General features: G+C 54.2%; 8 protein-coding genes across 8 annotated transcripts; 5 read left to right on the top strand and 3 right to left on the bottom strand.

The window, feature by feature from the left end:
- Positions 1–372: 372 nt before the first annotated feature.
- Positions 373–3,191, bottom strand: BDY24DRAFT_102485 (uncharacterized protein). Its single transcript, XM_076635793.1, has 15 exons — positions 3,044–3,191; positions 2,861–2,962; positions 2,455–2,611; positions 2,232–2,259; positions 1,961–2,094; positions 1,785–1,852; positions 1,594–1,695; positions 1,469–1,504; positions 1,277–1,381; positions 1,090–1,167; positions 975–989; positions 852–898; positions 750–777; positions 656–663; positions 373–560 (listed from the first exon to the last, which is right to left on the bottom strand). Exons 1-15 carry the CDS (start codon positions 3,104–3,106, stop codon positions 527–529), a joined length of 1,005 nt encoding a protein of 334 aa, XP_076495467.1. The 5' UTR covers positions 3,107–3,191; the 3' UTR covers positions 373–526.
- Positions 3,192–3,266: 75 nt separating this feature from the next.
- On the top strand, positions 3,267–6,052 carry BDY24DRAFT_392488 (retinal short-chain dehydrogenase/reductase). The gene is made up of 10 exons (XM_076640917.1): positions 3,267–3,464; positions 3,961–4,092; positions 4,192–4,398; positions 4,511–4,590; positions 4,694–4,779; positions 4,858–4,942; positions 5,031–5,076; positions 5,182–5,251; positions 5,349–5,601; positions 5,816–6,052. Exons 1-10 carry the CDS (start codon positions 3,386–3,388, stop codon positions 5,906–5,908), a joined length of 1,131 nt encoding a protein of 376 aa, XP_076495468.1. The 5' UTR covers positions 3,267–3,385; the 3' UTR covers positions 5,909–6,052.
- Positions 6,053–7,130: 1,078 nt separating this feature from the next.
- BDY24DRAFT_370817 (uncharacterized protein) lies at positions 7,131–9,158 on the top strand (the record flags this gene model as incomplete). The annotated part of the gene is made up of 12 exons (XM_076638128.1): positions 7,131–7,152; positions 7,235–7,270; positions 7,412–7,422; positions 7,509–7,520; positions 7,605–7,617; positions 7,776–7,789; positions 7,910–8,083; positions 8,231–8,251; positions 8,356–8,558; positions 8,733–8,815; positions 8,906–8,934; positions 9,018–9,158. The coding sequence occupies 12 exons, from the start codon at positions 7,131–7,133 to the stop codon at positions 9,156–9,158; spliced, it is 759 nt and encodes a 252-aa protein (XP_076495469.1).
- Positions 9,159–9,205: 47 nt separating this feature from the next.
- On the bottom strand, positions 9,206–10,249 carry BDY24DRAFT_102558 (uncharacterized protein). The gene has a single exon (XM_076635794.1). It carries the CDS (start codon positions 9,989–9,991, stop codon positions 9,425–9,427), a length of 567 nt encoding a protein of 188 aa, XP_076495470.1. The 5' UTR covers positions 9,992–10,249; the 3' UTR covers positions 9,206–9,424.
- Positions 10,250–10,355: 106 nt separating this feature from the next.
- On the top strand, positions 10,356–16,052 carry BDY24DRAFT_392497 (uncharacterized protein). Its single transcript, XM_076640918.1, has 22 exons — positions 10,356–10,956; positions 11,277–11,347; positions 11,437–12,523; positions 12,610–12,681; positions 12,778–12,803; positions 12,900–13,094; positions 13,175–13,216; positions 13,294–13,360; positions 13,430–13,586; positions 13,663–13,670; positions 13,743–13,810; positions 13,893–14,092; positions 14,172–14,248; positions 14,324–14,400; positions 14,470–14,593; positions 14,663–14,797; positions 14,863–14,954; positions 15,025–15,184; positions 15,263–15,282; positions 15,355–15,464; positions 15,550–15,593; positions 15,690–16,052. Exons 1-22 carry the CDS (start codon positions 10,618–10,620, stop codon positions 15,846–15,848), a joined length of 3,330 nt encoding a protein of 1,109 aa, XP_076495471.1. The 5' UTR covers positions 10,356–10,617; the 3' UTR covers positions 15,849–16,052.
- Positions 16,053–16,145: 93 nt separating this feature from the next.
- SPC97 (gamma-tubulin-complex subunit SPC97) lies at positions 16,146–20,594 on the top strand. The gene is made up of 15 exons (XM_076642839.1): positions 16,146–16,386; positions 16,584–16,779; positions 16,868–16,999; positions 17,073–17,170; positions 17,248–17,347; positions 17,430–17,511; positions 17,577–17,640; positions 17,722–18,041; positions 18,125–18,323; positions 18,398–18,681; positions 18,765–18,857; positions 18,936–19,279; positions 19,395–19,810; positions 19,925–20,153; positions 20,274–20,594. The coding sequence occupies exons 1-15, from the start codon at positions 16,273–16,275 to the stop codon at positions 20,324–20,326; spliced, it is 2,724 nt and encodes a 907-aa protein (XP_076495472.1). The 5' UTR covers positions 16,146–16,272; the 3' UTR covers positions 20,327–20,594.
- Positions 20,595–20,677: 83 nt separating this feature from the next.
- Positions 20,678–22,834, bottom strand: BDY24DRAFT_392502 (SMP-30/gluconolactonase/LRE family protein; the record flags this gene model as incomplete). The annotated part of the gene is made up of 7 exons (XM_076640919.1): positions 22,756–22,834; positions 22,301–22,613; positions 21,699–22,069; positions 21,467–21,630; positions 21,357–21,374; positions 21,036–21,183; positions 20,678–20,884 (listed from the first exon to the last, which is right to left on the bottom strand). The coding sequence occupies exons 1-7, from the start codon at positions 22,804–22,806 to the stop codon at positions 20,681–20,683; spliced, it is 1,269 nt and encodes a 422-aa protein (XP_076495473.1). The 5' UTR covers positions 22,807–22,834.
- A 643-nt stretch (positions 22,835–23,477) lies between these two features.
- Positions 23,478–26,798, top strand: MKT1 (Mkt1p; the record flags this gene model as incomplete). Its single annotated transcript, XM_076642746.1, has 10 exons — positions 23,478–23,496; positions 23,671–23,814; positions 23,896–24,215; positions 24,356–25,121; positions 25,143–25,357; positions 25,431–25,594; positions 25,672–25,885; positions 26,104–26,283; positions 26,390–26,587; positions 26,670–26,798. 10 exons carry the CDS (start codon positions 23,478–23,480, stop codon positions 26,796–26,798), a joined length of 2,349 nt encoding a protein of 782 aa, XP_076495474.1.
- Positions 26,799–27,092: the final 294 nt, after the last annotated feature.

Raw genomic sequence — 27,092 nt, forward strand, 5'->3', positions numbered from 1 at the left:
CCTGCTCCCTCAGTTCAAAGTCGATGTCTACGAGAACATCGCTCATAGTAGTCGAGGAACGTCTCTATACGAGAAATGTTCAACTTTGCCTCCAGCTGCTATGGTTCTGGCTCAATCCGATTTGGTAATCTTTTGGACGGGAGGGAGGGAAAGGAGCGACGCGCCTCGCTCGAGAAAGATTGCCGAATCGCCCTGTTCCTTCAGTTCGGCTTTGACCTCACGGAGGGTCACGTCACTTGTGAAGGAGCTCCTAGAGAGCTCGGACACTTTCAGCGCACTCGTAGACTTCTCCGCTCTCTCTCCCTCTTTGGCGATCCTTTTGATCGAAGTATGCACGCGTGGCGAGGCTCGAGCGTACTTTCTAGAAAAGAATTGAAAGATCAAAACAGCCTGTGAAGTTAGAGTAGGATATATCAAAGAAAAGAGGCTATACATGACTAACAAGAGCAAGGCACGAAACCGCCGAAAACAACATCGCGTCCCACAGCTCCCTCCCTCACTCCCCCCGACCAGAACGAGCACCAAACTAATCCTCCCTGTACGATTTGTCAATCGCTGCCCTGTTTTCACGTCACCCAAACAAGCGTCAGTCTCAAGGTTTGTTTGACGTGTCGACTGTGAAAACAAGTCGAATCGAGAAGAACGCAGGACGAACATCAGGAGCTGCATCCGCACGACGGTCGAAAGAGGGAAAGATCAGGTCAGAAATGAATTTGTCTGTCTGCAGGAGAAGGGGAGAGCGAACTAACCTTGAGCAACCAAAGCTCGGGAGTCAACCTGTTCGTTCGAAGGAAGAAGCCACGTCGGTTCAGCTCAATTCGAAGCGAGATTTAGAGTCCCAGAAGACTCACTCCATTCCACCGGTTCTATGCTTGTAGTCTCGAGCCTCTCGATCGTACTGTTTGCGACGGGAGACAGACGCGTCGGTCAGCTCAAACGGAGAGATAAACTGGACGAGAAAGGCGGGGACTTACGCTCCAGGTGACGTCCTAATCAGAAGATCAATGAAAATGGAAGGCACTTTAGCTAGGAGAAGAAAGATCTGAACAAGAACGGAGACCGAAAAGGAGAGAAACTCAGGGGACGAACCACACCAACCCTCCCAACATGTCCTCCAGCAGCTCCTGTTCCCCTCCCTTCGCTGATCGCTTTCAGAGCAGCTTCAGCCTACCGAGCCAAATCCAAACCGAGCCCCGAGGAAGGTCAGCGGTCTTCCTTCTTCCCCTCGCTCGAGCTCGAAAGGGACGCGTCGGTGGGGAAAAGGAAGGCAACGAACCTTCACATCGCTTCCCACAACTCCAAATTGCAAGCTGACGGCTCCAGCTCCGAAGCGGGATTTACGCTCCAGGATATTTGAGGTTTGGGAGAGTAGGAGGGGAAGCTGTGGAAAGAACAAGAGAGTTAGGTGAGGCTGCGAGCGAGATGAGAGAAGAAAGAAAGGGAATAGAGAGGTAAAACGGGGACGAACGATGTTGATAGGTTCGGCAGAGGGTGGAGAGGCGACCTAAAAAAGAAAAGGAATGCAGGATGTCAGCTGAAGCGGAAAGGAGGGGAGGAGCGGGACTACAGAAGAGCAGGAAAACGAGCACGAACGATAACGAGCACGAGCACAGGTTTCTCTAGATGAGCAGGAGAAGAAGTCGCGGGTTCAAGGACTAAAGGACGGAGGATCTTCTTCTGGAGTGAGGTTGCGAGCTGAGAAAAGAAAGGAGGGAGGGGTGGTTAGATAGATTGTCAGCGAGGCAACTTGACAGGACTCGAAGTGAGAGGGAGCGCGAACGAACAGGGTTGGATCCAGCGAACTTCTTTGACGCTCCCTTGAGGAACTGAAGAGCTTGAGCAGGGGTGCTGACTGCGAAGAAGAAAGGAGAGCACATAAAAGGGGAGGGTTCGGAGGTGAGACGCGTCTTCGTTGGAACGTCGAGACAACAGAAGCAGGATGAGAGGGACAGGAACGAACCAGCATTCGCTTGAAGATCTGAATTGACGAATCGAATGGCCATACCAGAGGAAAAAGGCCCGAGGGAGGCAGCGGTTGCGATCTTGGTGAGGGTTAGGGAGAGGTCATCGAGGGAGTCTTGATCTGCTGCAAGACTGGAGAAGACAGCGAGTGCGAAACAGACGAGTGGATCAGTAAGGATCTTCAGGGAGGAGGAGGTGGATTCTTCGACGAAGGATGAAGTCGGGAGAGCCGGATGGCAGCGAAGCAGAGGAAGAAGACGCAAACGAACCGAGATGAATCGTCAAGGAGAACGACGACTGTTCTCAACCAACGACGGACAAAGAGATCGACATGTCAGTCAAGTTCACGACCCAAACACAAGTCCCTTCCCCATACTTGTTTCCCTTCCTTCCCGTCTCATCGCGTCGGCTGCCAGCCCAATCGAGGCAGCCGTCTGCCTCTCGCCTACTCCCTCGCCCTCTCCTTCCCAACTCCAAATCCCCAGTACTCACCGTCGTAGAGCCCCATCTTGACCAGGTCCAACGCCATCTGCGGTACTAGATTCCACTCCCTAGCGAGCTCGTCGACCCTCCGAAGCGCGTCGGGAAGAGCGAGTTGTTTTGCGAGGGCTTCGATCGTTGGGGGAGGGTAGAAGGGTTGAAGGGCGTTCTGTCGTAACGGGAAAGAGAAAAGGAAAGTTAGTATTGGATGGCAGAAGAGGGGAAAAGGATGGTGAAGGATGAGAGAGAACTACAGCGCGGGAGAGGGATGGGTGACGAGAGGAACAAGGCGGAAGGAGGAGAGCTCGACAATCCTCCTTCGCTGCACCTCTGCATACAGGATTGATATCAAACACGGAACTTTTTCTCGTAACCTCTTTCCTGCAAGCGGTGACGAGGCAGAGCGAGAGGAACAAACCTCGTTGACGGCAGCCGTGAGGAACTCCTCCGCGCTGGATTGATGAAGTTTGAGAGGAGCGATAGGAGGCGAGTGAGGAGGAGTAGGGAGGTTCGGGTGGTTCTGTTGAGGAGGAGGAGGTCGAGGGTAGGCTATAAGGAGGGAGGATGCGACGCACGAAAGAGAGGGAAGGAAGGAACGTACGAAGTGAGCTCGGAGACCCAGGCGGAGACGGACGAAGGCGGGTTGTAAAGACTCACAGGCCATGATTCTTAGAATTTAGATTGATCAGGGGAGCCGAGACGAGGTCGGAGTCGGGAAAGGAGCGATAACTTGAGGAAGAGAAGCTGGTGGTTCGGATGGAACGAGGGAAGGACGGAATCGAGATCAGCTTTCGACCGGGCCTTCTGCTTTCCTTCCCAACCATCACTTCCCCTTTTCAACTTTTTCTTTGTTCAAGACGCTGGTAGTCTTTATCTCCCTCTTTTTCTCTCTCAACTTAACCCTTCAACTTCAACCCTCAAGCCCCAACCTCAAGCGCTCAAGATGTCGACCGTCCAGCTCGAAGGAGAGCGAGCTCACCACCTGGTCTTCGATTCCTTCAACGTCGAGATCATCATCAAAGGTGAGTCGTAAGAGTCTCGTTTGGATTGTATAGGAAGGTGGTCTAGTCGAGAGAGCCATGGTGGGAGGTGTGAAGGAGGAGAAGAGACGAGGGAAGGAGGAGGGTCGAGCTCAACTTCCTTTGATGAGCTTGAGGGATTGAGCCTTGCAGGGGTCCTACCTTGAGCTTGATTTCGATGGAGACCAAAGAGGAGGGAAGAATATCATCCCTCAAACCCCATCATCTAGTTCAGTGCGAGACCCGAGCGGAGGAGCGACGAAAAAGGAAGGGAAGAAGGAAGCCTTCCACCCCTCCTCCTCCTCCTCCTCTCTGTCGTCTCGTTCTCGCTGTTCCAACCTCCTGAGACCCAAGAATATATACTACCGTCTCCTCCGTCTCAGTCTCAGACCACATGCATCTCCGATTAATTATACCCTTCTTCTCTGTCACCCTCCTCTCATCATCTTCCTCCCTTCGAAACGAACCGAGCTCACCTCCCCTTTCTCTCCTTGACAAGTCCTCAAACTCTCCGTCTTCTCGCACTTCTTCGCCATCTTCGTCCCTCTCACCATCAGAGGGCAAGGTTATCCATGGTTTTCAACTCCTACCGTCTACGGGATGATCTATGCTGGGCTCGTCTGTTTCTTCCGTGAGTCGCCAACCTGCAGCTTCTCGTTCGTCGTTCCTTCGCTCGCTCACCCTTTCTTCCCCCACTCATTCTTCTTCTCTTCTTCTATCCCCACGCCAGATCTCGCCTCTCACCTCCTAACCATCGCAACCTCCCCTAAACCCTACCTCCTCCAACCCGGGTTCGTAGACTGGCAAGACCAGATCGTTCTCATCACCGGAGGAGCGTCGGGTCTCGGAGGGTTGTTGGCTGAGACGCTGGCTATGAGAGGAGTGAGGGTTGTGGTGTTGGATGTCAGGAAGGGCGAGTGGGAAGGGGAGGTGGGAGGTGAGTACTCTTCTTCGATGCTTGGGTCTGAGGAAAGAAAGGGACGGAGAGACGACGCGACCCAGGCCAGGCTCGAGCTGATCGGTGTCGTGGTTTCGTTGTGTTTGCTCAGTGCACAACATTTCCTGGTACCAATGCGACGTTTCCAAGAAGGCTGAAGTTGATGCGTGTGCGAAACGGATTCGAGAGGAGGTTCGTCGCGCTCTCTCTCTCCCTTTTCCTCGTTCGCTCCCCTCTTCTGATCTCTCTTCTCAAACTCACCTCCCCCCCCCCACTCTTCACCCTCATCCAACAGATCGGAGATCCGACCATGCTCGTCAACAACGCCGGCGTTGTTCAAGGAAAGAAGATCCTCGACCTCTCAGAGGAGGAAGTCAACGAGTTCGTCGACGTGCTTCCTCTCGGCTCTTTTTCCGACCTCCTTCGAACTGACAAACTCGTGCGTGTCTCGCCCGACAGAACCATCGGAGTGAACCTCGCTGCTCAGTTCTGGATCCTGAAGGCATTCTTGCCCAAGATGATTGAGAAGGGGACGGGACATGTCGTGAGTTCGACGCGTTCGGTTTCAAAAGAGGGAAGCAGGATAGGGAGGAGAACGTTGAGCTGACTCTTGTGTTCTTTCGGCTCTGTAGATGACTGTTGCGAGCGTCATGGGACTTGTTGGATCTGCTAGGATGAGTGAGTTGCAGCTTCGTTGTCGTTGTCGTCGGCTCGTCGAGGAGAATGAAGAACTGACCGACCCGTCCTTGCCTTTTCTTCTCCCTCGTCTCCTTGACGAATCAGCCGATTATTGTGCCACCAAAGCAGCTGTCATCCAGCTTCACGAATCCCTCAAGTTCGAGCTCAAATCCCAGTGAGTTCTCCTGTTCCCGTCGTTCCCGTCCTCTTCTCGACGTCCCTTGCACTCTCAACTAACGCACTCCTCCTCGTCCCTCTCTCTCTCTTACTAGGTACAAGACCCCGTCCATCCACACTTCCCTCCTCCTCCCTTCCTTCATCCACACCCCGCTCTTTTCAACCGCACAACTCCCTCGCTCCCGCTTCTTTCGATTCTTCGCCCCCGAACTCGAGCCCCACGAGGTCGTCAAGAAGATGATTGGGATCTTGAGCGTCGAAGCGAGTCAGACGGGAATGTGGCCGAGTTACGTGAAGGTTGTGCCGTGGATTCGATGGGTGAAGGGCGTCAGGGAGGTGGCTCAGTGGGTGAGTTTCGGGAGGGTTCTCTTGTGTCTGATGTTTGGGAGGGAATGGGACGGGACGGGAAGAGAGGAGCATGGGGCTGAGGTAGATGAAGTCGGCTGGATTGCGTGGGGAGGGTGACGAGAGAGCGAGGGAGAGCTTGAACGTTGAGAATCGAGACTGACGCGTCTCGCCTTTCCTTTCCAATTCCCTTCTCTTTCGTTCCATTCGGATTCAGTTCTCCGGAGCCGATCACGCAATGGACAACTTTGTTCGAGCTCCCAGGAAGGTAGTCACGCCGGCGGAGGACGAGGACGAGAAGAGGGATTGAAAAGCTTCGACTCCCGCCCACCATTTTTCCTTCTCTCGCTCTTGCTTTGCTGTACCTCGTTTTTGCCTCGTTCTTCTACCCTCTTCAGTTTCACTTGTTATTAGTTCGCTGCTTCGTTGTTCGATCATGACCACTCTCCTTTGATTCGGCAAGGAGTTGCGTCGAGAGAAAGACGACTCTTCGAAGCCGACGCGTGTTTTCGTCGGATCTTCTCCTCCAAAATATCTCGAACAAGGGAATTGATATCTACAAATCTACAGAAGCGATCTAGATAGTAAACTAACGGAATTGCGCCAAAGGTCTCGGCTAAGAGAGCTACAGGATCTTGTTCCATTCCAAGGGAGGCTGCAGAGGAGAGAGGAGGGAAGGAAGAAAGGTGAGCTCGACTTTTTATGAGCTTTCCTTCCCGGCTTTGACCCCTTCTCGTTGCATAGAGAAGATTGGTAAACTCACAGGAGGATCTCGGAACACCTTAACGCAAGTTTAGACCTTTGAACTGAACGAAGAAGTAGAAAGAAGCTCCGAACGAAGAAGCCGACTCGAGGAGGAGAAGATGGGCGTTGGGAGGGAGGCAGAGTCGAAGGCTGAGACGAAGGCCTTTCCCACTTTCTTACCAATTTCGGGACTCGTTTAAAGAGCTCCCTAGCTGAGCATCACACTCAGGAAAAGATCGTCGACTCGCTCACGAAAATTCGCGGAAGGCTCGGTTCAGTCGTCGTCAAGGAGTTTCTGCCCTCTTTGCGGAAGGAAAAGAGTCGACCTCCGTTGACCTCCAACTACTTTCTTCCCCCTCCCCTTCTTTATCAAGTGAGTCCCATCACAGGCTCGCTTCCCACCCATCAGGGGCCTCAGTACTCTCCTACCACCGCCCCCAAAGCTCTTCCTCGGAAACTTCGTTTTGGACAAGCTGCAAAGGGAAGGATGGAGGAAGCTCTCGGATGGAACGACGGTTCTCTGCTCGAGTAGAAGAACAGAGACGGCTCAAAAGGAGCTAGTTGGGAAGGACGGACTGTAGTAGACGAGTCGCAGAGGTTGTTGTGGACCTCTGGGTGGGTTGGCTGGCCAAGGGAGGGAAGGAAGGAAAGGACGAGGTCACCTCGAGCTCGATCGATCCCTTCGTCCCTTCCTTTCCATGCAGCCATTCGAGCTTTCTCGGACCCATATTGTCGTGGACCGTAGCTGACTTTTTACCTTCTCTCTCTACAGCTCTACCCCTGAAATTATGTCTTCTTTCACTCGACGAGGTTCGTCTTCCGCCTTCCGCCGACTCCTTCCTTCGTTCGAAGCTCAGAGCTCACCCTCTTCCGCTCTCCTTTCTCGACTCAGGATGCTTCAAGTGCGGTAACGTCGGACACAGCGCTGGTGAGTCTCATGCCTTGCTCTACTTTGGTATCTCAGTGACCTCAAGCAGGAGTCGCTCTCGTCGCTCGATTTGGCCTTCCTCTTGCTTCGTTTCTCCTTTGGCTGACCTTGTTTCCCTCCTTCGTCTTATCTGCATCACAGCCGACTGCGAGGTGCGTTGTATCGGCATCTACGTGGCTCGATCATGAAGCTGGCAGTAGCTCACTCCAACCTTCTCTCTTCCTTCCTTCTCTTTCAGTCCGCCTCGAGAGTGAGCTCATCCCTTTCCTTTCTTCTTCGTCCCTTTTCGTCTTCCGCGACGATCTGACCCCCCTTTGCTTCCATTTCTTCACAGCTCTGCTACAACTGTTAGTACCTCCTTTCACTAACCTCGTTCGATGGGTATGAGAGAGGCTGTTCAGGAGCGAAGGAGCTGGTTGCTTCTGAGGGGAGAGAACGACGCGTCTTCCAAACCCTCGATTCTCTCTTCGTCGAGCTGACTCCTGACTTTCCTACTCCCTCTCAGGTCGATCTGCCGACGTGAGTTCTACCATCACCACCTTCGACCGTGGGGAATCTTCCTCGATTGACGAAACCTGAGCAAGTCTCTTTCACCTTCTGATTTTTTGCTCCCTCCCCTCTTCTCCTCGTTTTCAACAGCACGAGTCCTCCTCTTGCCCTCACCCTCGAACCACTGAGGCCCGACAGTGCTACTCCTGTGGAGGAGTTGGACACATTTCCGCTACCTGCCCTTCTCAGCAGCAGAACCGAGGAGGACCTGGAGGATTCAGGGGTCCTCCTGGAGGAGCTGGATTGGGAGGACCTAAGTGCTACGTAAGTCTCGTCTCTCTCTAAAAACTTACGAGGAATGGATGGTGGAACGGTCGCAGATGGGAGACGGAGGTAGCAGGTCCAGCTGAAGAGACGAGGACAATATCGAACGAGCTGACCTCTCTCCTCCTCTTCTCTTTCCTCATCTAGAACTGTGGAGGACCTGGTCACGTAAGTCATCCAGATGAAACCTACTTCTCTTCTCGCTGCTATCTTCCTCTCTCTTCGTCGAGCTGACCATCGCCTCACCTTCTCGCTCTTCCGTCTCTCTTCAGCTCGCCCGACTCTGCCCTTCGCCTCCTGGAACTGGAGCCGCTCTTCAGCAGCAGGGTGGATTCGCTCACAACCCTACCGGTGGAAACTTCGGTGGAGGATTCCGATCCCAGCCTATGGGAGGCTTCGGAGGAGGATTCCCTCGAGCTCCTGGAGGATTCGGAGGACCTAGGGTCAACCTCGCCGCTGTCGGAACCAAGTGCTAGTGAGTTTGATCCTCTCGAATGCTACCAGATGGTACGAGGTCAACCTCGATTTCGAATCCCTCGGATGGGGAGCGATTGATCTCGGGAGACCTCTCGTCGCCGTCTCGCTTTTTCGACGCGTCTTTCTCTTCACGACCGAACCTGACTTCTCTCGTCTTTTCCTCTCTATTCAGCCGATGCAACGGAGACAACCACTTCGCTCGAGACTGCCCTACTCCTGCTGGACTCGTCTCCGGAGGCGTTCCCAAGCCCAAGAGTTCGTCGCCTCTTCTCGTCGCCCCTCTCGCCTGCCTCGTCCCTCGAGAGCGATTCAGCTGATCCCTTTTCTTGTTTGCTCCCTCTACAGCTTGCTACAAGTGCCAGGAGACTGGACACGTTTGTTCTTCCGTTCTCCCTTCCACGGACTGTCGACTCGCTCACAAGCTGATCGTCCTTTGCTTCTTGCCTTCCCTTCGCAGATCGCTCGAGAGTGCCCTACCAACGAGGCTGCTCCTGATGCTACCACTCCCGCTCCCGTCGCCGCCGCTTCGGCCATCACCTCCCCCCCTAAGGCTACTGAGGCGTCCCTCGTCCCTGCCGCCGCTGAGGTCCACGTCTAAGCGACGTTTCCCTCTTCAAACCCCTCTAAAATTCACCAATTCGCGTCCTTCTCTTTTCATTCTACCACTCTAGTCTACTCTACCCTCGTGCTCCAATCTCTGTCGGTCTCGCTTTCGCTCTGCTTCGTCTTGCTTTTCCTTCTCACACTCGCAATCACTTCCCGCTCATCCTCAGCTCTCTTTCCCCTCGTTCATTCCCACCTTGCATCTCTTCTTTTTCCATACCATCTCTGATGTTGCTTTGCATCTTCCACTCGCCTCATCTGTTATAACTTATCCTTCCCGCTCTCTCGTCTTTTCCTCTCTTTCCTCTCTTCTCTTTGGTCGTTTCGGGCGGGTCGTCGGTAACGGGGGAGTGGGACTGGCTGCTGGAGTGAAGTTGAGCATTTGGGAGGTGGGTTCGAGTGGGTGTTGGGTTGAAGAGGTGCAGATCGGTTGAGAGGGAGGAGGGGAGCGTGAGGAGGAGCGACGAGCGAGGAGGAGTTGGAGTCGAGTCGAGTGGATGTGATGCGGCTCTTGGAGTGATTGGAGCAGTGCTGCGAGAGGGAGGGGAGAGAGGAGATCGAAACGGAGGAGGAGGCGAGACGAGCTCGGTGAAGGAGCGTCGGTGAGCGAGAGAGAACGGGAGGGGGGTGGGTGAGCTTGGAACGGAGCGGGAACCAGGAGGAAAAGAGATACCGAGGGGAGGTTATAGAAGAACCGAGGATAGGAGAAGTGAGTAGATCTGATTTGGAAGGGACGGCGTGGGTTCCTTGGGAGAGAGGACCAACGCGCGCGTCGCGACCAACGTCCTCCGTCCTCTCTTTCGGGTTTAACTGTCTCCCTTCACCCATAGCTCAACTCTTCTCCGTCTACGTATGTGTTCTCCGTCTGAAGATCTCACCCTAGAGCAGCTCTTCGTGCATCTTCTGCTCACCTTCTGAGCTCATGAAAGGGAAAACGGTCCGTCACCGACGCGTCGTTTCTCGGCCACTTTTCCAAAGAACGAACGGAACTTGTGGGGCAAGGAAAGAGCGACCGCTGGTTTCCACGAGACTTCTCTTTGAGATCTGCAGAGGAAAGTGAGACACAGAGAACAGAGTCAACTGGAGATTATGTTTTTTTTTGCATCGAGTCAGCCGGAGAAAGGGCAGGAGCGAGAAGGAGAAACTGATCTGAAATCAAGGAAAGCGACCCAAAGGCCGTTTCAAAAGGTGGTAGCTGCTGTATAGATCCATCGAGATCGAGGAAGGTATTTCTTCCGAGTGAGAAGTATACCCCAGAAAGTGCTTGAGGAGAGGGGACGGCGACCTTGGGAAGGCGTTTCATCCAAACTGCTCCCTTGCTCTCCTTCGGCTTCGTTCCTGTTTCCCCTCAACCCACATCTTTCGACATCACCAAAAAGAAGCGAGACCTTCTCGCATGGTCGCCTTCGCACCTCTTTAATCTCCATTACATACATATACGTACATCTTCAGCGATGCTTCCTTCCTCCTACTCTTACGGTCAACCCAACCAGCAACAATCCTCGTCGTCGTCCTCGGTTCCCGGAGCCTTGCCCTCCTCCTCCTCCTCCTTTCCTACGCTCGCCTCCTTCCCTGGTTCGCCTCCTCGTCAGCCTGTGCGTTCGTACCCACCGCTCAATGATCCAGAACGAGGAGGTCCTTCAAGAACGAAAGAGCTCTCGGAGATCTCTGGACGAGGAGGACGAGGAGCAGGAGGTCCTGGGGAGGAGAACAAGACGGCCAAGGGAGCAGGAAGGAAGAAGGGAGAGCAGGTCTCGTTGGCTTGCTACTCTTGTAGAAGTAGGAAAGTCAAGGTAAGCTCTATTGTCTTTCTTCCTTTTCGTTGCTTTGGTCGAGCTGTAGCGGAGTTGGCGACACCTTCAGCCTCCGAGGAGGATGAGCTCTCTTTGTCGGTTTGCAGGGGGCCAAGAAAAGGATCAAGAGGAACCGAAGCTGCTACATCGTAGATCTTCGAGATTCTAGAGCTCGAGATGGAGAGGAAGCGAGTTCAGCATGCTAAAAGCCAGCAGAAGCGAGTGTTTGAAGTCGGGGACAAAAGCGATGGGATCTCGAAGGAGTCGCCGGGGGCTGACACTCGTTCCTTCCTTGCCTTCTCTTCCTTGCCTCGATTCAGTGCGATTCCCAGCGACCTAGATGCTCAAAGTGTACAGCTCGAGGAGACGAATGCAGCTACGATGCTACAATGTGAGTTTTTCTTTTCTGTTTCCGGCTCGCTTCGACTCCAACTGACTCCCTCTTTGATTCTCTCGTCCTCTTCTTTTGACCGACTTCAGGAAACGACGAGGTCCAGATCGAGGAAAACGGAAAGCCGCTCCCTCCGACAACGCACCACCTTCGATCCGACCCTCTCCCTATCCCTCTGGCTCCTCCCAACGGCCTCCCAATCCTCCAACCTCCTCGTCCATCTCTCGGTCGAGGACTCACACCGAGTCGACTTCCCCTTCCGCTCCCATCGAATCCTACCCACCTCCTCCAGTCTCTCAATCTGCTTCGTCGTCGTCGTCGTCCTCTACAGGAAGGGAACGGTTCTCGCAAGCCTCAAACCCGGTCGACCAGTGGAACTCAAAACCATCCCCATCTCGACTCCCTTCCAACGCCTACTCTTCCTCTTCAGCATCAACGTTGCGTCCACCTCAAGCACCAGAACCCAGCTTCCCACATCCAAATCAGCCCACCTTCCATCTCCCCAATCGTCTCCCTCCCATTGTAGCCTCTCAAGTCTTCGCACAACCGTCCACGACGTCGCTACCTCATCCCGATCAACGGCCGGCAGTTCTCCCTATCTCCCTCTCCCCGTTCAACCCTCATCCTTTACAACGCATCTCCTCCACTTCGTCATCAAAATCAGGACCTTTATACCCTCCCCTCGGAGATCTCGGATACGGAAACAGTCAAACAGCCGATCCATCAAACAGCTCGTGGCAACCGACGCGTCCTTCTCCTCCTCCCAGGAGCGGATCCGTTTCCTCGCTCAGGATCTCGGATCTCGTCGACACGGAACCTTCAAATCAAGTTCTCTATCACCCCCCGCAGCTCCCGTCCTCCTTCAATCTCGGTCCCAGCGGTCGTCTTCCATCGCGCTCCCCTTCGACCTCGACGTCGCAAGATCGCTCTCCTGCCTTGAGCTCGACGAGACGATCGGACTCGTTCTCGATCGCTACTTCAACCCAGGTTACGGAAGAGGACATGCAGACGGCCGACCCCCAGTTGAAGAGGGAGGACAGGGAGACGAACGAGGCGTGGGCTTTGTTGAGAGGGAAAGGGAAGGGAAAGCGGCGAGAGGCTGAGGACGAGGACGAAGGAGTCGGAGTGAGGTTGCCGAAGCCATCCTCCTCCTCGAGGGGAAGACTGGGACTTGAAGTAAGTGCAATCCTGCGTTCGTCTATATCCTCCTTCGATCTTCGATGCTGATCGCGTCTCGTTCGCCTCCTTTCCCTTTTCGACAGGATCTTCTCTCGCCCGAACTTCTTCCTGGTCACGTCAATCTCCCTCCAGCTGCATTTGGCTTCGATCAGGCAGTGAGCTCGGCTCCACCCCATGTCTATCCCGATGGTGTTCCAAAGACCGAGCGGGACTGAACTCGTCGTCTTCTGCTCTCGTCGGGATATTTTCAGCCTCCCAGCTCGTACCTCAACGCTCCGTGAGTCGATTCTTCTTCTTTATCGAAGTCTATCATCCGTCTCTGACACTCCTCGTTCCTTTCTTCCTTTCTCGATGTCGTTCTTCGTTCAAACAGACTCTCGCCCTCTCCCTTCCCTTTCCCTCGACCTTCCACTCCCGTCATCTACCAAACTCCCTCGTTCGAGTACTCCAGGGACATCTGGTTCGACGTTCTTCTCGCCGATCTGGGAGCAGCGTACCAGTCTGGAGGAGGACCACCTCTGAGTCGAGATCGAGTGAGGAGGATGATGCTGGATGAGCTCTCGATGTTGTGAGCCTTTCTCTCGGTCCTCAAGGGCCCTGAGCCTGAACCTTCGACTGACTCCTCCACTATTTTTCTCGCTTTCTCAGGTGGAAAGTCTCGAATCATTGGGTGTCGATGATTCACGTACCGTTGAGTCTCTTTGCGTCGCTTTTCGTTTTAAAACTCGGCTCGCTGCTGACACGTTTCCGCCTTCGCATCGACCCAGCTCCCTCATGGCCAAGATGCTCACCGCTGAGGGAAGGAGGACCGTCCAGCCTTCGCTGATCTACATCGTGAGTCTCCCGTTCGCCTTCTCACCCTATCGTCGCGTCGCTAATCTCTCTTCTCTTCTTGCTCTTCAGCTTCTCGCACTCGCCATCAACGTCTGCTCCTACGACGGAGAGGGAGGTCGAGGTTTCCGAGGAAGGCTGATTGCTCTTCGTCTTCGAGAGGAAGCAGAAGGACTGCTGTACTCAGCAAGTCACGGATCGACCGAGTTCTCGGAGGACTTTGCGAAGGGTTCGCCTCGTCTTCTTCCCTCGACGCGTCAAGATCCTCAACTGACCATTCTTCTCGACGATCCTTCCTTCTTCAGTTGCCTTCGTGAGTTCAAACTCGCACGTTGTATCCTGATTCGCTGGGCACTGAGCTTTCGCCTTCCTTTCTCTTCGACAGTTCATCGTTCTCTTCGAGCTGTCCTCGCATCCTCTCTTCGCTGCCAAAAGACGGGAGACTGCGATTTGGTGAGCTCTCCGTCTTCTCTCTTTGCTTCTCATCTCCTCCAAGCCCCACTTATATACATTTCACGCCTTTTATCCTTCGCAGGAACCTCGACCGCTTCATCCTCCGTCTCTCAATCGATCCCATCGCTGGAGTTCGAGATCTCGAGCTTCCCTTGTTTGAGAAGGGAGAGATGCCTCACATTCCCCAGCCACCTCAAGGATACAACCAACCTACTACTCCTCTTTTCGACTACTCGAGTCTTACACTTCCTTCTCGAGACGGAGCCGCTTACGCGTTTTGGGGTTTGTCTCACTCTCGATCTTCGATGATTCGTCGAACACACGCTGACTCTCTCTCTCTCTCTCCCTTCTTTCGTTCTAGGATCGACGCCGAGATGGGCTGACGATTTCACGCCGTATGGATCGGATATCGAGATCAGGAGGGAGGAGATTCGAAGGGTCCGTTTTCTGCGCCTTTCGTTCGTTCGACGTTCTCGAGCTTGAGCTGACTGATCTCCATCCCTTGTTCTTCAGCTCATGTGGAACTCCGCTTCTATGGGAGCTTCTTTGAGCGTGTGGATGTACAACATCAGAAGGAAACCGTTCGATCTGTGAGTCCTTTCCGTACCCTCTTTTCGACGACGCGTCCCAACCTGATTCCTCCTCTCGTTTGAATCCAGCTTCATCTGCCGACCCGAGTCCTACGCCATCTTCTTTCCCGGAGAACTTATTTTCTACGAACCCGGAGCTCCTCGAGCGTACGCTAGGTGCAACGTCTGGGCTCTGCAAGCCGTCACTTATCTCGTCAGTCGAGTCTCCCTCCCCTCGTCTTCTTCGACGCGTCGCTGACCTCACCTCCCCTTTCTTTTGCAGCTCTGGAACTACGCCATCGCTCTTCACCACGCTGATCTTCCTCAGACGTTCAAGGATGCAAAAGGGATGGAGATCTGGGAGGAGACTGTCAAGATCGAGAGGCTGTTCGACGCTTCTGGGATGAGAGGAAGTCAGGTGAGTCTCGCCTTCTCTTTCCTTCTTTTTCTCGAGTTGACTCTTCCCCATCGCACTCTCAACAGATGGGCCTCTTCTGGCAGCAACGAGATTGGATTATGAACATCAGAGTCCTCGTCTCCGATCAGTTCTCTCGAGCGATCCCTCTCACCCCTGGGTTCGTTCGACCCCCTCCCCTCTCCCCCGATTCCAGAGACTGACCTCCTCTTTCTACCTGCTGTTCTCAGACGATCAACGAAGGAAGTTACAAAGGAGATGTGTCTACTCTACCTCAAGCAGCAGTCGGATTCAGCGAGGAACATGCTTGCGATGTTCAGATCGGGAGGGGATCGAGAGGACGAGAACGGGACGCCTTCTTTGAAGCACAGACCAGAGCACATCTTCTGGGTGAGTTTATCTTCCTCCTCTCAGTCTCGTCGATCTTCTCGACCGCGTGAAACTGACGAGCTTCCCCCCGTCTTGCAGTTTATGCTCGAAAGTCTTCGGTAAGTCGGTCACGCGTCTGGCCGTTTCCTCTCTCATCTCTCCTGACCCCGATCTACTTTCCTTGTTCGCAGAGCTCTCGACATCTTCTCTTCGGATCACACCATCCTCGAGTCCCTCAAAGCGATCAGAGATGCTTTCCTCCCTGCCATCGCCGCAATAGCGCAACTGTTTCCCTCCCACGGTTCGTCTCGTTTCTTCTTCGCCTTCCTTCCCCTCCTTCTCACACTTACTTACATCTTCTTTCTCGTTTTGATCATCTCTCTCAGGAGTCAACGAGTCCATCAAGTTCTTCCTCACACATTTCAACATCGTTCGTTCCCGTCCCGTCCCCTCCCCTCCCTCCCTCGTCGCCTTTCCGTCTGACCTCCCTCTCGTCCTCTCCTCCTTCTTCCTTTCTTTCTCGCAGGTCAACAAGAAAGTCTCGGACGCCTTTGCCGCTAGAATGCCTCCCGGGATGGCCGCCAGCGCGCCTCCGATGTTCCCTCCCTTCTCTGTGCCTCTCCCCGAGGCGAGGAGCGCGGCGGAGTGTCAGGTGCTGCTGGATGAGATGTTGAGGCCAAAGTAGATTAGGTTGGGGGTCTGGTTAGCATTATCATTGTGTTTTCCTTTCGGTTTCGTATCATCATCATGTCTTCCTGGAACGCGCAAAGGAGAGAGAGTGGCAGCGGGTCGGGAAGAGCTGGAGAGTGGTCGGACGGTTGAATTACATTGAACATCAAAGTCGATGAGATTTCTTACCCTCTCTCGTATATATGCTCTTTGTCGGAATATCTTCGTGGAGCAGTTTGTTTTTAAACCGATCGAGCCGAGATCGGAACCAAACCGTCGCGTCGAGCTCGCTCTTGTTTCCCTTCCCTCCGACGTCCAACCCCACCGATCAACCCACGCACCCACCCATCAACTCCTCTCCTCTCTCCACCTTTCTTCTCTACCTCTTCTCCCCTTCTTCCTTCCTTGTCGCCAAGAAGGAAATTCTTCCTCCTCTCGGGATGTCTTCCTCGATGCCGTTCACTCCTCGAGCTTCGTCCTCGAAACATCACATCCCTGCTTCCGGAAGATTTAGAGCAACGGGAGCAACGTTGAGTACGAGGGAGGAGAACAAGGTTAGTAATGGCGTTACTGCTGTGTTGTTAACGTGTTGGAGAGTGAGAGGGAGGGGACGGGGGGTAGGAAGGAAGGAGGAGGTCGGAGAGCTCAGTTTTCCCTCTTCTCGTCTCGGTCGTATACAAACCAAGAATGCCAAGACCGATTAGCTCGGTGTATACACTCACTAACTCATCTCGTTATCAATCTTATCCAGATCTCGCACACGCTCGCCTCCGTCCGTAAATCCCGACCGACCTCGTCCTCGTTCCTCCAAGCTCACAACGAACAAGACGACAACGACGACGACGAAGACATCCATCCTCCCTTGGGTCCCAGCAGTAGTAGGAGGGCAGAGCTCAGGAGCGGAGTCGTTAACGGGAGTAGTAGTAGCAGGAGAGGGAAGGAACGAGGTGAGCTCGATCTTCGAGAGGAGGGAAGGAGAAGGAGGAAGGAGCGAGAGAGTTGACCTTTGTTGACGGTTTCGCCATGACTCTGTAGAACTCCCTTCAGCAGCAGATCAATCCTACTCGATCCTCCCAGAACACAGCTTCCATTCCCGACCTCTCTCCTCTCGACTCGCACCTCCTATCCCTGCCTTTTCGCCGTCCAAACTGTCTTTGTCCGAGGAAGGTGAGCTTCAGCCCTCCTTCGTTCCGCTTCCTTGTCCTTTCGCTGACTTCGTTCTTATCTCTTTGCGGCATAGACTCTACTCAACTCCATCCCCGAGAATCCCAACTTCTCGAAGTGCCTTTGGAAGTCCAGGAAGCGATGGTGTTGAAGGATCTGCTCTTCGTGTTGCTCGTTCGTCGGCTCTCCCCCTTGATTCCTTCTCCCTTTTCTCCCAACTGACCTCGCTCGTTATATGTTTGGTCTCAAAGGGCATAGAAGGAGAACTCATCACCTTCGATCCAGCTTACGATCCTACCGTTGAGACCTGCAGGATGGAGGGACCAGGTTGGGTCGTCGATTCAGGGTTGGGTGAGCGAGCTCGACGATCCTTCCCTTCCTCCTCTCCTCTCCTCACGTCGCTGACTCGTTGCTCGCTCGTCGACACGTGTAGATCCGAGCTTGTCGTCAGTGTTGAGGAGGGTGCTTCCGTTAGCGACGTACTACATGGGTGTGGAGGCGTTTATTGACTCGAGGTGAGTGAGAGGAGAGGAAGGGAGGGACCGGAGGAGCGAGAGCTGACTTTCGAACGAACGCGCAGATGTCTGTTGGAGTTTGGCAAGGTAAACCATGCGTTGGGAAGTGGGCTGAGAGGGATGTTACAGGTGAGTTGGCGTCGAGTCTCTACCGCGTTTCGAAACCGATGGAGCTGACATCCTCGACGCGTCGACTCTGCTTTCCGACAGGAATACAACGTCCTCCTCACCCAACTCGAAACCCTCTTCCTTACCTCCCCAACCTTCACCCTCCAAAAAGCCTTCTTCCACCTCCACCCTACGATCCACACCCTCTCCCTTCTCCACGCGCTCACGAACCAACTCTTCCGAGCCGACGAGGACGAGGACGACGGGTCCGAGGACGACGAGAGCGAGGTGGACGAAGAGGAGAGGAAGCTTGGGCTGGGAGGGGACGTGCTGAAGGAGTTGGATGTGGTGGGAGGTGGCGGGTTGGTGAAGGGTGGGGAGGTGTTGGGGTTGATCTGGCAGATGGGGAGGAACATGAGCGGGTGAGTTTCGATGCGCGGGGTGAAGAGGAGTAGTAGAGACAGAGCTGACTCTATATTCCTCGTTTGTTGTTCGTTTCAATCAGAGATCCAACAGCCAACTCCCTCTTCTCGACCCTCCTCTTGCACGCGTCCCAGCCTTACGCCGAGATGCTCATCGACTGGATCTCCTCAGGTCACCTCACCGACAAGTACGAAGAGTTCATGGTCAAGGAAGCTACAAGCATCACCAAGAAACAACTCGATCTCGATTTTACGGACGAGTACTGGGAGAGACGTTACACTGTTCGTTCTTTCCTTCCCCTTCTCTCTCGCTCCCTCGTCTGACGCCCCTCCTCCTTCTCTTCGTTTTCTCACAGCTCCGGGACGGCACCTCCATGGCTCAATCTCTCTCAGGCCAAGCTCCCACCCGCTCAGGCGTCCCTCCTCCTCGTCGCACAACCGTTGGAACCTCTGATCCTCGTCTTCCAGGAGGAGCTTGCGTCCCAAGGTTCTTGGAACCCTGGAAGCACAAGATCTTGCTGGCTGGGAAGTACTTGAACGTGATCAGGGAGTGTGGGGTTGATGATAGGGAGGGGAGGGAGTTGGTCTTGGGGAGCTGGGCGAATGGGGAGGGCGGGATGGTGGATTTGGAGGACGAGAAGTGAGTTCAGTTCAGAGAGAGAGACAGCGACAGACAGACGCATTTCGGGGAGCTGACCCTTCGATCGTTTTTTTTTTGCGCAGGTTCCATCTACGGATCGAAGCAGCTTACATCCATGCGAACCGAACGCTGCTCAAGATGCTGATCGAGGAAGAGGATCTGCTCGCTCATCTTCGGTTCGTCGTTCCCTCCTCCCGCCGTTCGCCTCTCACCTTCTCTGTTTACTCACCTTTCTGCTTCTTTCCTTCTCCCAGCTCGCTCAAACACCACTTCTTCCTCTCCCAATCCGCCTTCATCACCCAGTTCCTCGATGCCTCCCTCCCCGAACTCGCCAAATCCTCCAAGAACGCGTCCCTCGTCAAGCTCCAATCCCTCCTCGAACTCTCCCTCCGAACGTCGGGAGGTCCTCTAGCCGAGAACCACGGGGACAAGGTCAAGGTGGTGATGGCGAACGAGAGGTTGTACGACTTTTTGTCGAAGGTGGTGAATCAGAACGGAGATATCAACGAGGGGAGGGGAGGTGGTGGGGACGGGGCGGTGGGAAGTGGAAGTGCGAGGAGTGGGAAGGTTGAGGCGGAAAAGAAGAAGGATTTGATTGGTGAGTTTTTGGGTTGAGGCTTCGAGGTTGAACTTCGACGCGTTTGACGCGTCGCTCGTTTCGTCTCGCCGTAACCACTCCCGCTGACGCCTCTCCCTTTCTTTTCGTACACCAGCCTTCGAAGCCTTCCAACTCGACTACACCGTCAAGTTCCCCGTCTCCCTCGTCATCTCCCGCAAGACCATCGCTCGATACCAAGTCCTCTTCCGCTTCCTCCTCCAACTCAAGCATGCCGAACTCCAACTCTCTCGCATGTGGACAGACCACACCACTCCCGAATGGCGAACTCGAACCTCCTCGCCCGAGTTCGAAGCTTGGAAGCTCAGGGTGTTCACGCTGAGAGCGAAGATGATGGCGTACGTGCAGCAGATGTTGGCGTTCGTGACGAGCGAGGTGCTGGAGCCGAACTGGAGGGAGTTGGAGGAGAAATTGAGGAAGGTGGAGACGGTGGATCAGATGCTGAGTGATCATGTGGCGTTTTTGGATACTTGCTTGAAGGAGGCGGCTTTGACGAGGTCGGAATTGATCGAGGTGAGTTCGGTCGCGTCTCTTTCCTTCTTCCGTTCTTCTTTCGTTCTCGTTCTCGTTCTCCACCCTTCTTCTCCGCGCCCCCGCTGACTCGCAAATCCTTTTTTCTCTGTGTAGCTCTCCGCTAAACTCATCTCGGTCGTCGTCAACTTCAACCACCACACCAAAGGCCTCAACCTCGCCGCTCAGAAAGGATTCGAGGCTGCTAAGCTCATCGCGAGCGGGGAGCTGGAGGTCGACGAGAAGAGCCAGGAGAGGTTCGATGGGGTTAGGAAGTGGGAGAAGAACTTTGATCATAACTTGAAGGTTCAAATTGAGACGGTGACGTTCTATGGAGGGAGCGACAGTGAGTCTCACCCTTTCTTTCGTTTCGTTTCGTTCGAAGTGTGGTCGAGGAAAACAAAGCGTGTTCTTGTATTGTTTCCCTGAGTGCTGACAATCTTTGCTTCGACTTCTTTCTTCGTAGATACCGGTCTTCTACCTCTCGTCGTTCGACTCAACAGTCTCGTTCGGGGTTGAGTCTCTCAAGTTCGACGCGTCTTCTTTTGCTTTCCGTTTCTTTCTGGGTTTCGGTCTCTCGCTTTTCTCAACTTCCAGAAGAATCATACCCCCTTCTATACTTCTCTTTTGTTCCTCAGCCAGTCACTTTTCTTTCTTGGTTCTTATAGGGACTCTGTTTCGTCTCGTTTCAGCTCGTCGCTCCAACAGCACAGACAACCCGCCCTCGTCGCTCGTCTGTCTTTCCCTTTTGACCTTCCACGATGAGAACAAGAGAATCGTTATCATCAAACAAACCCAACGAGATACACAGGCAAAAAATCGTCCCCAAGCCCCAAACCCTCCCCCCCTCTCCTCCCTCTCCCTCCTCTTCCCTCAGAGCAACGCCCCCTTCACCGCACTCGCCAAAGTAACCTTGTAGATCCTATCCTCCGCCATCATCACGATCCCGCCTGGAACCAAGCAGAAGTTCGCACAGTGCCTCGAGAGAGTTGGGAAGGCTGAGGCTGGGTCGGGGAACAGGACGATTCGTCCGACGAGGGTTCCGGATTTGTGGTAGATGTGGAGACCGTCGAGGCACTGTTTCGGTGTGAAGAAGTGGCAGGAGAGGAGAGTTGGGAGGAAAGAGAGGAGGAAGGAAGAGGAGAAGTTGGGTTTCGAGAGACGCGAGAGAGAGAGAGAAAGAGAAAGAACGAAAGGGTTGTAGGAAGAGGAGAGAGATGCGACTTACACCAGTGTAAACGTTCCCCTCTGTATCGCATTTCACGCCGTCTGGGATCCCACCGTCGGTGTAGCAGAAGACGCGTCGGTTGACGAGGGTCGGTCCTTCGAGGGTGAGGTCGGCTCCTTTGGAGGGTTGGAGGACGTCGTAGGCGTAGCTGTGTGGGAGGAAATGAGATGGGAAGAGAGAAAGAGGACAGGGGGGTCAGTGAGAGGGAAGGGGAAGGGACAACAAAAGGGGGTGGGATTCGAGAAGGAGAGAGGCGAGACGAGACGAGGGTGTGGAGGAAGAACGACGAAGCTCAAAGAGGAGCAAGGGAGGATGACTAACATAGTTCCTGGTCGATGCCTGTAGAGCGAACGAGGGTCAGAAACCTGGTCAGTACAAAGAAAGAATAAAAGAGGGAAGCAAAGGAACGAGAGAGACGCGTCCGGACGAACCTCTTGAACTCAGCCGTTTCGGAGACCATCCCCGTGTCCGTGATGTAGCAAATCGTTCCCTCGAGGTTGAAGCAGATCCCATTAGGCATATCGAACCCATCGGCAACGGCTCGAACGTCTCCCGTCGCAGCGTTGAAGGCCCAAACCTGGTTGGGGAGTTCGGGCTTGAAGAAAGAGGGACGAGTGTGGAGTCAGCCCGAGGAACAAAGATCGTGAGAGAGATAGGACTCACAGCAGGCTTGAAGTGTTGCTGGTAGGCGTACGTCGGATCTGTGAAGAAGATGGTGGTTCCCAGCGTGGCATGGGACTCTGTCGAAGCGGTCGTGAGCGAAGAGTCGACCCAGCTCGGAGGAGGAAGGATGGCGACGTCGTTGGGAGAGTTGAACCTTCTGCCGTAGAAGTTGTTGAGGAGGTACTTGACCTCCCCGGTAGCGACGTCGAGGGTAGCTAGTCCTCCAGGCTGATCTTCCCCGACTCCTTGAGAACAGAACAGGATCTTGTCTCCAAATCGAATCGCTCCGTTCGGGGTGATGATCTGCTCGGAGCCTGGAATACCGTTGACTTGACCGGTTTCGACGTTGACTCGAGAGATTACTTCGACGACTGAATAGTGGAAGAATCGGGGAGAAGAGGTGATCAGCGATACGGTTCTCGGAGGGAAAGGATAAAGAAGGGAGGGAGGAGAGGGACGTTAACCTCGAGTCAAGTCGGGCCCTTCGCCTTCCTCTCCGACCGTTTCAAGTCTACGAAGACCTCTCTTCCACTCGAGCATCATGCGCACTCCTCCTACTCAGCTCTACCTTTAAACTCCAACACAGAGACCGTAAGACTCACCCTCGTAGCCCTTCCCGTAAGGTGAAGAAGAGAAGATGACCTCGTTCGTGTCCTTCCAGTAGACCGGCGCTTCATGAGCGAACGCCTTCCCAGTTCGATCCTCCGCAAGAAGCGAGAACGTCGGTTTGGGTCCGAGGAGGGTGAGGAAGTGAGGGTGATGGACGAGGAAGGGCTTTGTAGGATCGAGAGGAGGCGGAGGAGGAGGAAGGGAGGAAGCGGAGGCGAGATGCGAAGTCGAATGGAAGTGGGACTTGTCTCCTTTGATTTCTCGGTTGAACGGAGGGAGGACAGCGTAGGTGGAAGGGAGAGCGAGCTGTCAAGAGCAGAGCGTAGAGCGAAGGAGAAGAGGCAGAGATGGGAACGAGGGAGGACGGAGGGAAGGAGAGAAATCGTGAGCTCGAGATGTTTCGTCCGTTCTGCGATCCAAGAGAGGGAAAGAAGGGCTGAAAACTCACTTGAACGGTGGATGGGATAGTGGTCTCTTCCTTGGTGGATTGGGAAGTCATAGTTTCGATATCAAGATGGTCGTGAGAAGGCAAAGGAGGAGGGAGAGGAAAGGCTCAAAAGTCGGATCGAGGGCCGGCCTTTCTTCGGTGGCTCATTCTTCGACAAAGAAAGGCAGAAAATATTCTAACAGGCGTTTACGGAAGATTTGCACCCTCCGAACAGCTCTTGAGTGCATCTCCTTTCCCGAAGACGAGACTTCTTGGTGAAGAACGCTGCGACGCGTTCTTTTCTCCCTCCCCTCCCTTCCCTTTCCTTCGTCCTTCCAACTTCATCGGTGACGATCGTTGATTCAGTTCACTCACTCATCTAACTCAACTTTCGATTCGAGTGCCCAGCACGGCAGTTGCCTCGAGCGAGCAACAAGGAGTTGTTGAAGGCGAACGACGATCCGGGAGAGCGCGTCCTCTCTGGATCCCTTGCATTTTTTCGACCCCCTGCGAAGCGGGAAAAATAATTCACTTTCCTAAGGCTGGATGAGCTTTCACTAGCTGCTCGTCAGCTTCATCTGCCTGGTATATATTTGACCCTTCTCGGAGACAAAACAGCGTGTGATCGCAGAGAGGGGGAGTCGAGGTCGCCTCGCATCTCGCCCTCTTCTCCCTTCTCTCATCCACCCTCTCTCCCTTCCCCTCCCTTTCTGTTCTCTCTCTCTCTAGCAGACCGCTCAGCTATGATTCGAAACTTTGAGGGTGAGCAGAGCAGGTCTTCTCTCGCTTCCATAGCAGCTTGAAAGAACGGAGAGCTGACTCGTTTCCTTCTCCTCCCTCCCATCTTGCTTTCCCTTCACCTCCTCCTTTTGCCTCTTCCATCTCCCTCTTTCCCCTCAACTTCTCCCTCCTCTCCTCCCTCCTATACACCTCCAGCCTATCTCACTGAGCGAGGACTCATTCAAACCTGTCCTCTAGCTGCTCTCTCGGATACTCGACTTGGAATCGACCTTCCTCAGTACCTTCGTCACCTTCTCTCCTCCCCTCTCACTCGAGAGCCTCTCACAGCGACTACTGGAGGTACGTCTTTTATTCGTTATCTGCTTCCGACTCTTATCTGCCGTCCCTGAGACTGACTCTCTCCTAATCACCGTTCTCCAGGCCTCCCTCTCATGCTCACCTCCCTCGTCGAAGGCGACCTCCGTTCGCTCGAGAAACTCCATATCAAGCCCGTCTTTGTCTGCCCCGGTCTCCCTCTCGCCAAACGTCCACCGGGAAAGGGAGGAGTCGATACTCCTAGAGAGTCAGCCATGAAGAGGGAGGCTTGGGAGAACTACGAGCACGGAAGGGTCGACGAGGCGGTTAGGATTCTAGAAGGGACGACTTGGACAGAGCAGAGGGATCTCTTCAGGCTGGTGTTGAGGATCTTTAGGCATCGAAGCGTAGAGTTCATCGTCGCTCCGTACCTCACTTCAGCTCAGGTCAGTTCAGCTTTCGTTTTTCTCTCGCGTTTGAATCGAAGGAGAGGGCGAGGAAGGGAGGAGAAGGGAACGAGCTCAATCTGACCTCTCCTTCCTCCCCTCTTTGCCTTCTTTCTGTATCTTCCCACTTCTCCTACCAGCTCATCTACCTCCAAAAACACCCCAAAGGATATATTCACTCCGTCTACGCCTCCTCGGAAGCCCTCCTCTACACCAACCAACTCGACAAGCTCATCCTCGCCATCGATCTTCCCAACTCCACCATGTCCTTCGTCACGAAACCCTCCATCCTCAAAGACCTCGGTCTCACCGAAGACCAGTTCCTCGACGTCGGTCTCCTAGCAGGATCCGACTTCACACCTACCTTCCACCCACTCGCTCAAGGAGGTTGGAAAGCCGTCGTCGAAACCGTCAAGGGCTACAAAACCGGAATCGGAGCCATCAACGCCTTCCCTGGAGACGGACCGTCGAAGGAGATGTACTACTCGGACCTCTTCATGAGGACCAGGTGTGCGATCAAGTTCTCGCTCGTCCTTACAGCGGAGGAAGGGAGATGCACGCCGTTGCCGCTGGCTCTCACGTCGTCGTCGTCAGGATCGGGAGCTCAACCTCAACCCATTCAAACAGCAGCCGACGTTCCCTCCGATCTTCACGACATCTTCTCCCATCGACTACCAGACGAGGTCTACTTCCACATCTGTCGAGGTCTCATCAGTCCTCAACTCGTCGGATGGCTCAGCAGCGGGATGATCATCGAGCAGCCGCCGCTGGATAACGGAGAGTCGACGGAGTACAGGAGATTCATCAAGGAGGTCATCACCGAGGGTTCGACCGCACCGAGATGTACTGCGTTGGGATTGATATCGTCGTCGTTGAACAAGTACTGGCCGAAGACGAACGTCGTGAGTTTCTTTCTCCTTTCCTCAGCCTCGTTCGAGCTCGAGCTGACCTCGTCTCCTTCCTTCCCTTCTCAGGCCGCCTTCTACTACTTCGACGCTCCTCCAGTAAACAACCCTCGTCAACCTCCTTTCAGCGGTCACCACGTCCCTCACTCCGGAACTCAAACTTCGTCGTTGATCGATCGATGCTTGACCTGGCACGTCCCGTGCATCGTCGTCGAGGATGAGCTCAGGCGGCAGAACGTTCGTTCCTTTCCTCTTTCCTTCTCGTCCCCTTGTCTCGAACGCTGACCCGTCCTCTTCCCGACCGATACAGTCTTCAACCATCGATTTCGCTCTCTGCCTCACAGCAACCTCGGAGGAGAAGTACGCCTGTCGAACTCGAAAGCCAGATCCTCCGGTCGGAACCGACCTTCGTCCGCTCGAGAAGAAGGATGAAATCGTTGCGAACGTCATCTGGCGGTTCTTGGATCTTCGAGGGTTTGTCTCTCCTTCTCTGGCTTCCCTCGTCGACTCGAGCTAACTTCATCCTTCCGCGTTCTGCTTCTCTCCCTCAGCTTCCTCAAACCCAACCACACCCACGCCTCCCTCGCCCAAGCTCTTCAGGCTGGAGTCAAGGCTGCTCGAGTGAACGACAAGTTCCAGGAGCCTTTGTTCCTCGCTCTCGAGCTGACACGAGCGGGTGTGCTGCACGGAGATCTTTGGAGTGGGCGGGCATGGAGTGGAGGACCCAGTTTCGGAACAGGTGAGTCGCGTCGTCCTCTCTCCTTTGTCTTCCTCCTTAACGAAGCTGATCACCCCTCCTCTCCGTCTTCCTATCAATCAGAGTCGGAGAAGGCATCGATGCTCCTGATCATGCGTGTGCTGAGTATTGTTCCTCTCAACTTCAAGGTTCGTTCACTTCTCTTCTCCATTGGACGACTCGAACGTCTTGTCCTTTCGCTCTTCCCGTTCTGACCTCTCTTCCCTTTTTCCTTCTTTCGATGCAGTCTCAACAATGGTCGGGACCTCTCTCTCGTGAACTTCTCGTCTTCAACTCCTTCCTCAAATCCCTCTCTCGATCCCTTCGCCATCTCCTCGAGGCCGTTTCGCTGCACATGCTCCTTCGGAACGACGCTCGCAGGATCAGGGACGACTTCCTCGATATTGCTCTTTCACTGCCGTTCCAGGTAAGTTTCACACACTATCCTTCGACTTCACCTTGGCTCTTCCTCGAATTGGAACGAGACAAAACAGAAGCTGACCCTTCCTTCGCCTGCCTCTTCCTTTTCTCAGACCGATACCTCCACCGCCTTCGGAATTCTCGCCAAGGTTTACCTCGATGGAGTCATCATGATTCACGGAGATCACGTCAAGGAGGGAGAGGATGCGACGGAGGCGAAGGAGGCTGCTTTGGAGCTCGTCGAGAACACCTTCGTAGGAGTCAAGAACCCCAAGCTCGAGGTCGAGCGAGGTTTCAGGTTCTGGGATGCTGTGAGTCTTTCTGCTTCTCTTTGTTGATTGCCGAGTAGAACGAGTCCTGACTCGTCCTTCTCCTTCTGTTTCGCTTTCGCAGCTGCTCGTCGCCATCCGTTCACTTTCGTCCTCTCAGGTCGGCAAGCCTCCCAACGCCATCGACATTCAGAAGCACGTCACGGAACAGTTCGAAGCGGCCGACGCTTGGTTGCGGCCTATGCGACCTTAGGAGGTCGTAGGAGGGAGCGAGAGGGGTCATCTAGGCGATGGATCTTGGTTTTGAGGTTGAGTCGAGTCGAGTCGAGTCGGACGATTACATGATCGTCATCACCTCGTTCCCTTTGTTTGGCCGAGAATTCTCTCTTTATCTTGAACCATCTAGAATTCAAGGGGCCGCCTGAAAGGGAGCACTCAAGAGAAAAGAAAGCAAGAAAGGGAAACCTCCCTTGTTCGCGTCCTCGACCGCGGTGTTTCAGCCTTTCTTTCCCCTGGTTTCGGACTCCCTTTCTTCTCTCCTTCTTTC

This window comes from Mrakia frigida, assembly GCF_051309035.1.
Source record: "Mrakia frigida strain ATCC 22029 unplaced genomic scaffold BDY24scaffold_20, whole genome shotgun sequence".
In the NCBI taxonomy this organism is placed as follows: domain Eukaryota; kingdom Fungi; phylum Basidiomycota; class Tremellomycetes; order Cystofilobasidiales; family Mrakiaceae; genus Mrakia; species Mrakia frigida.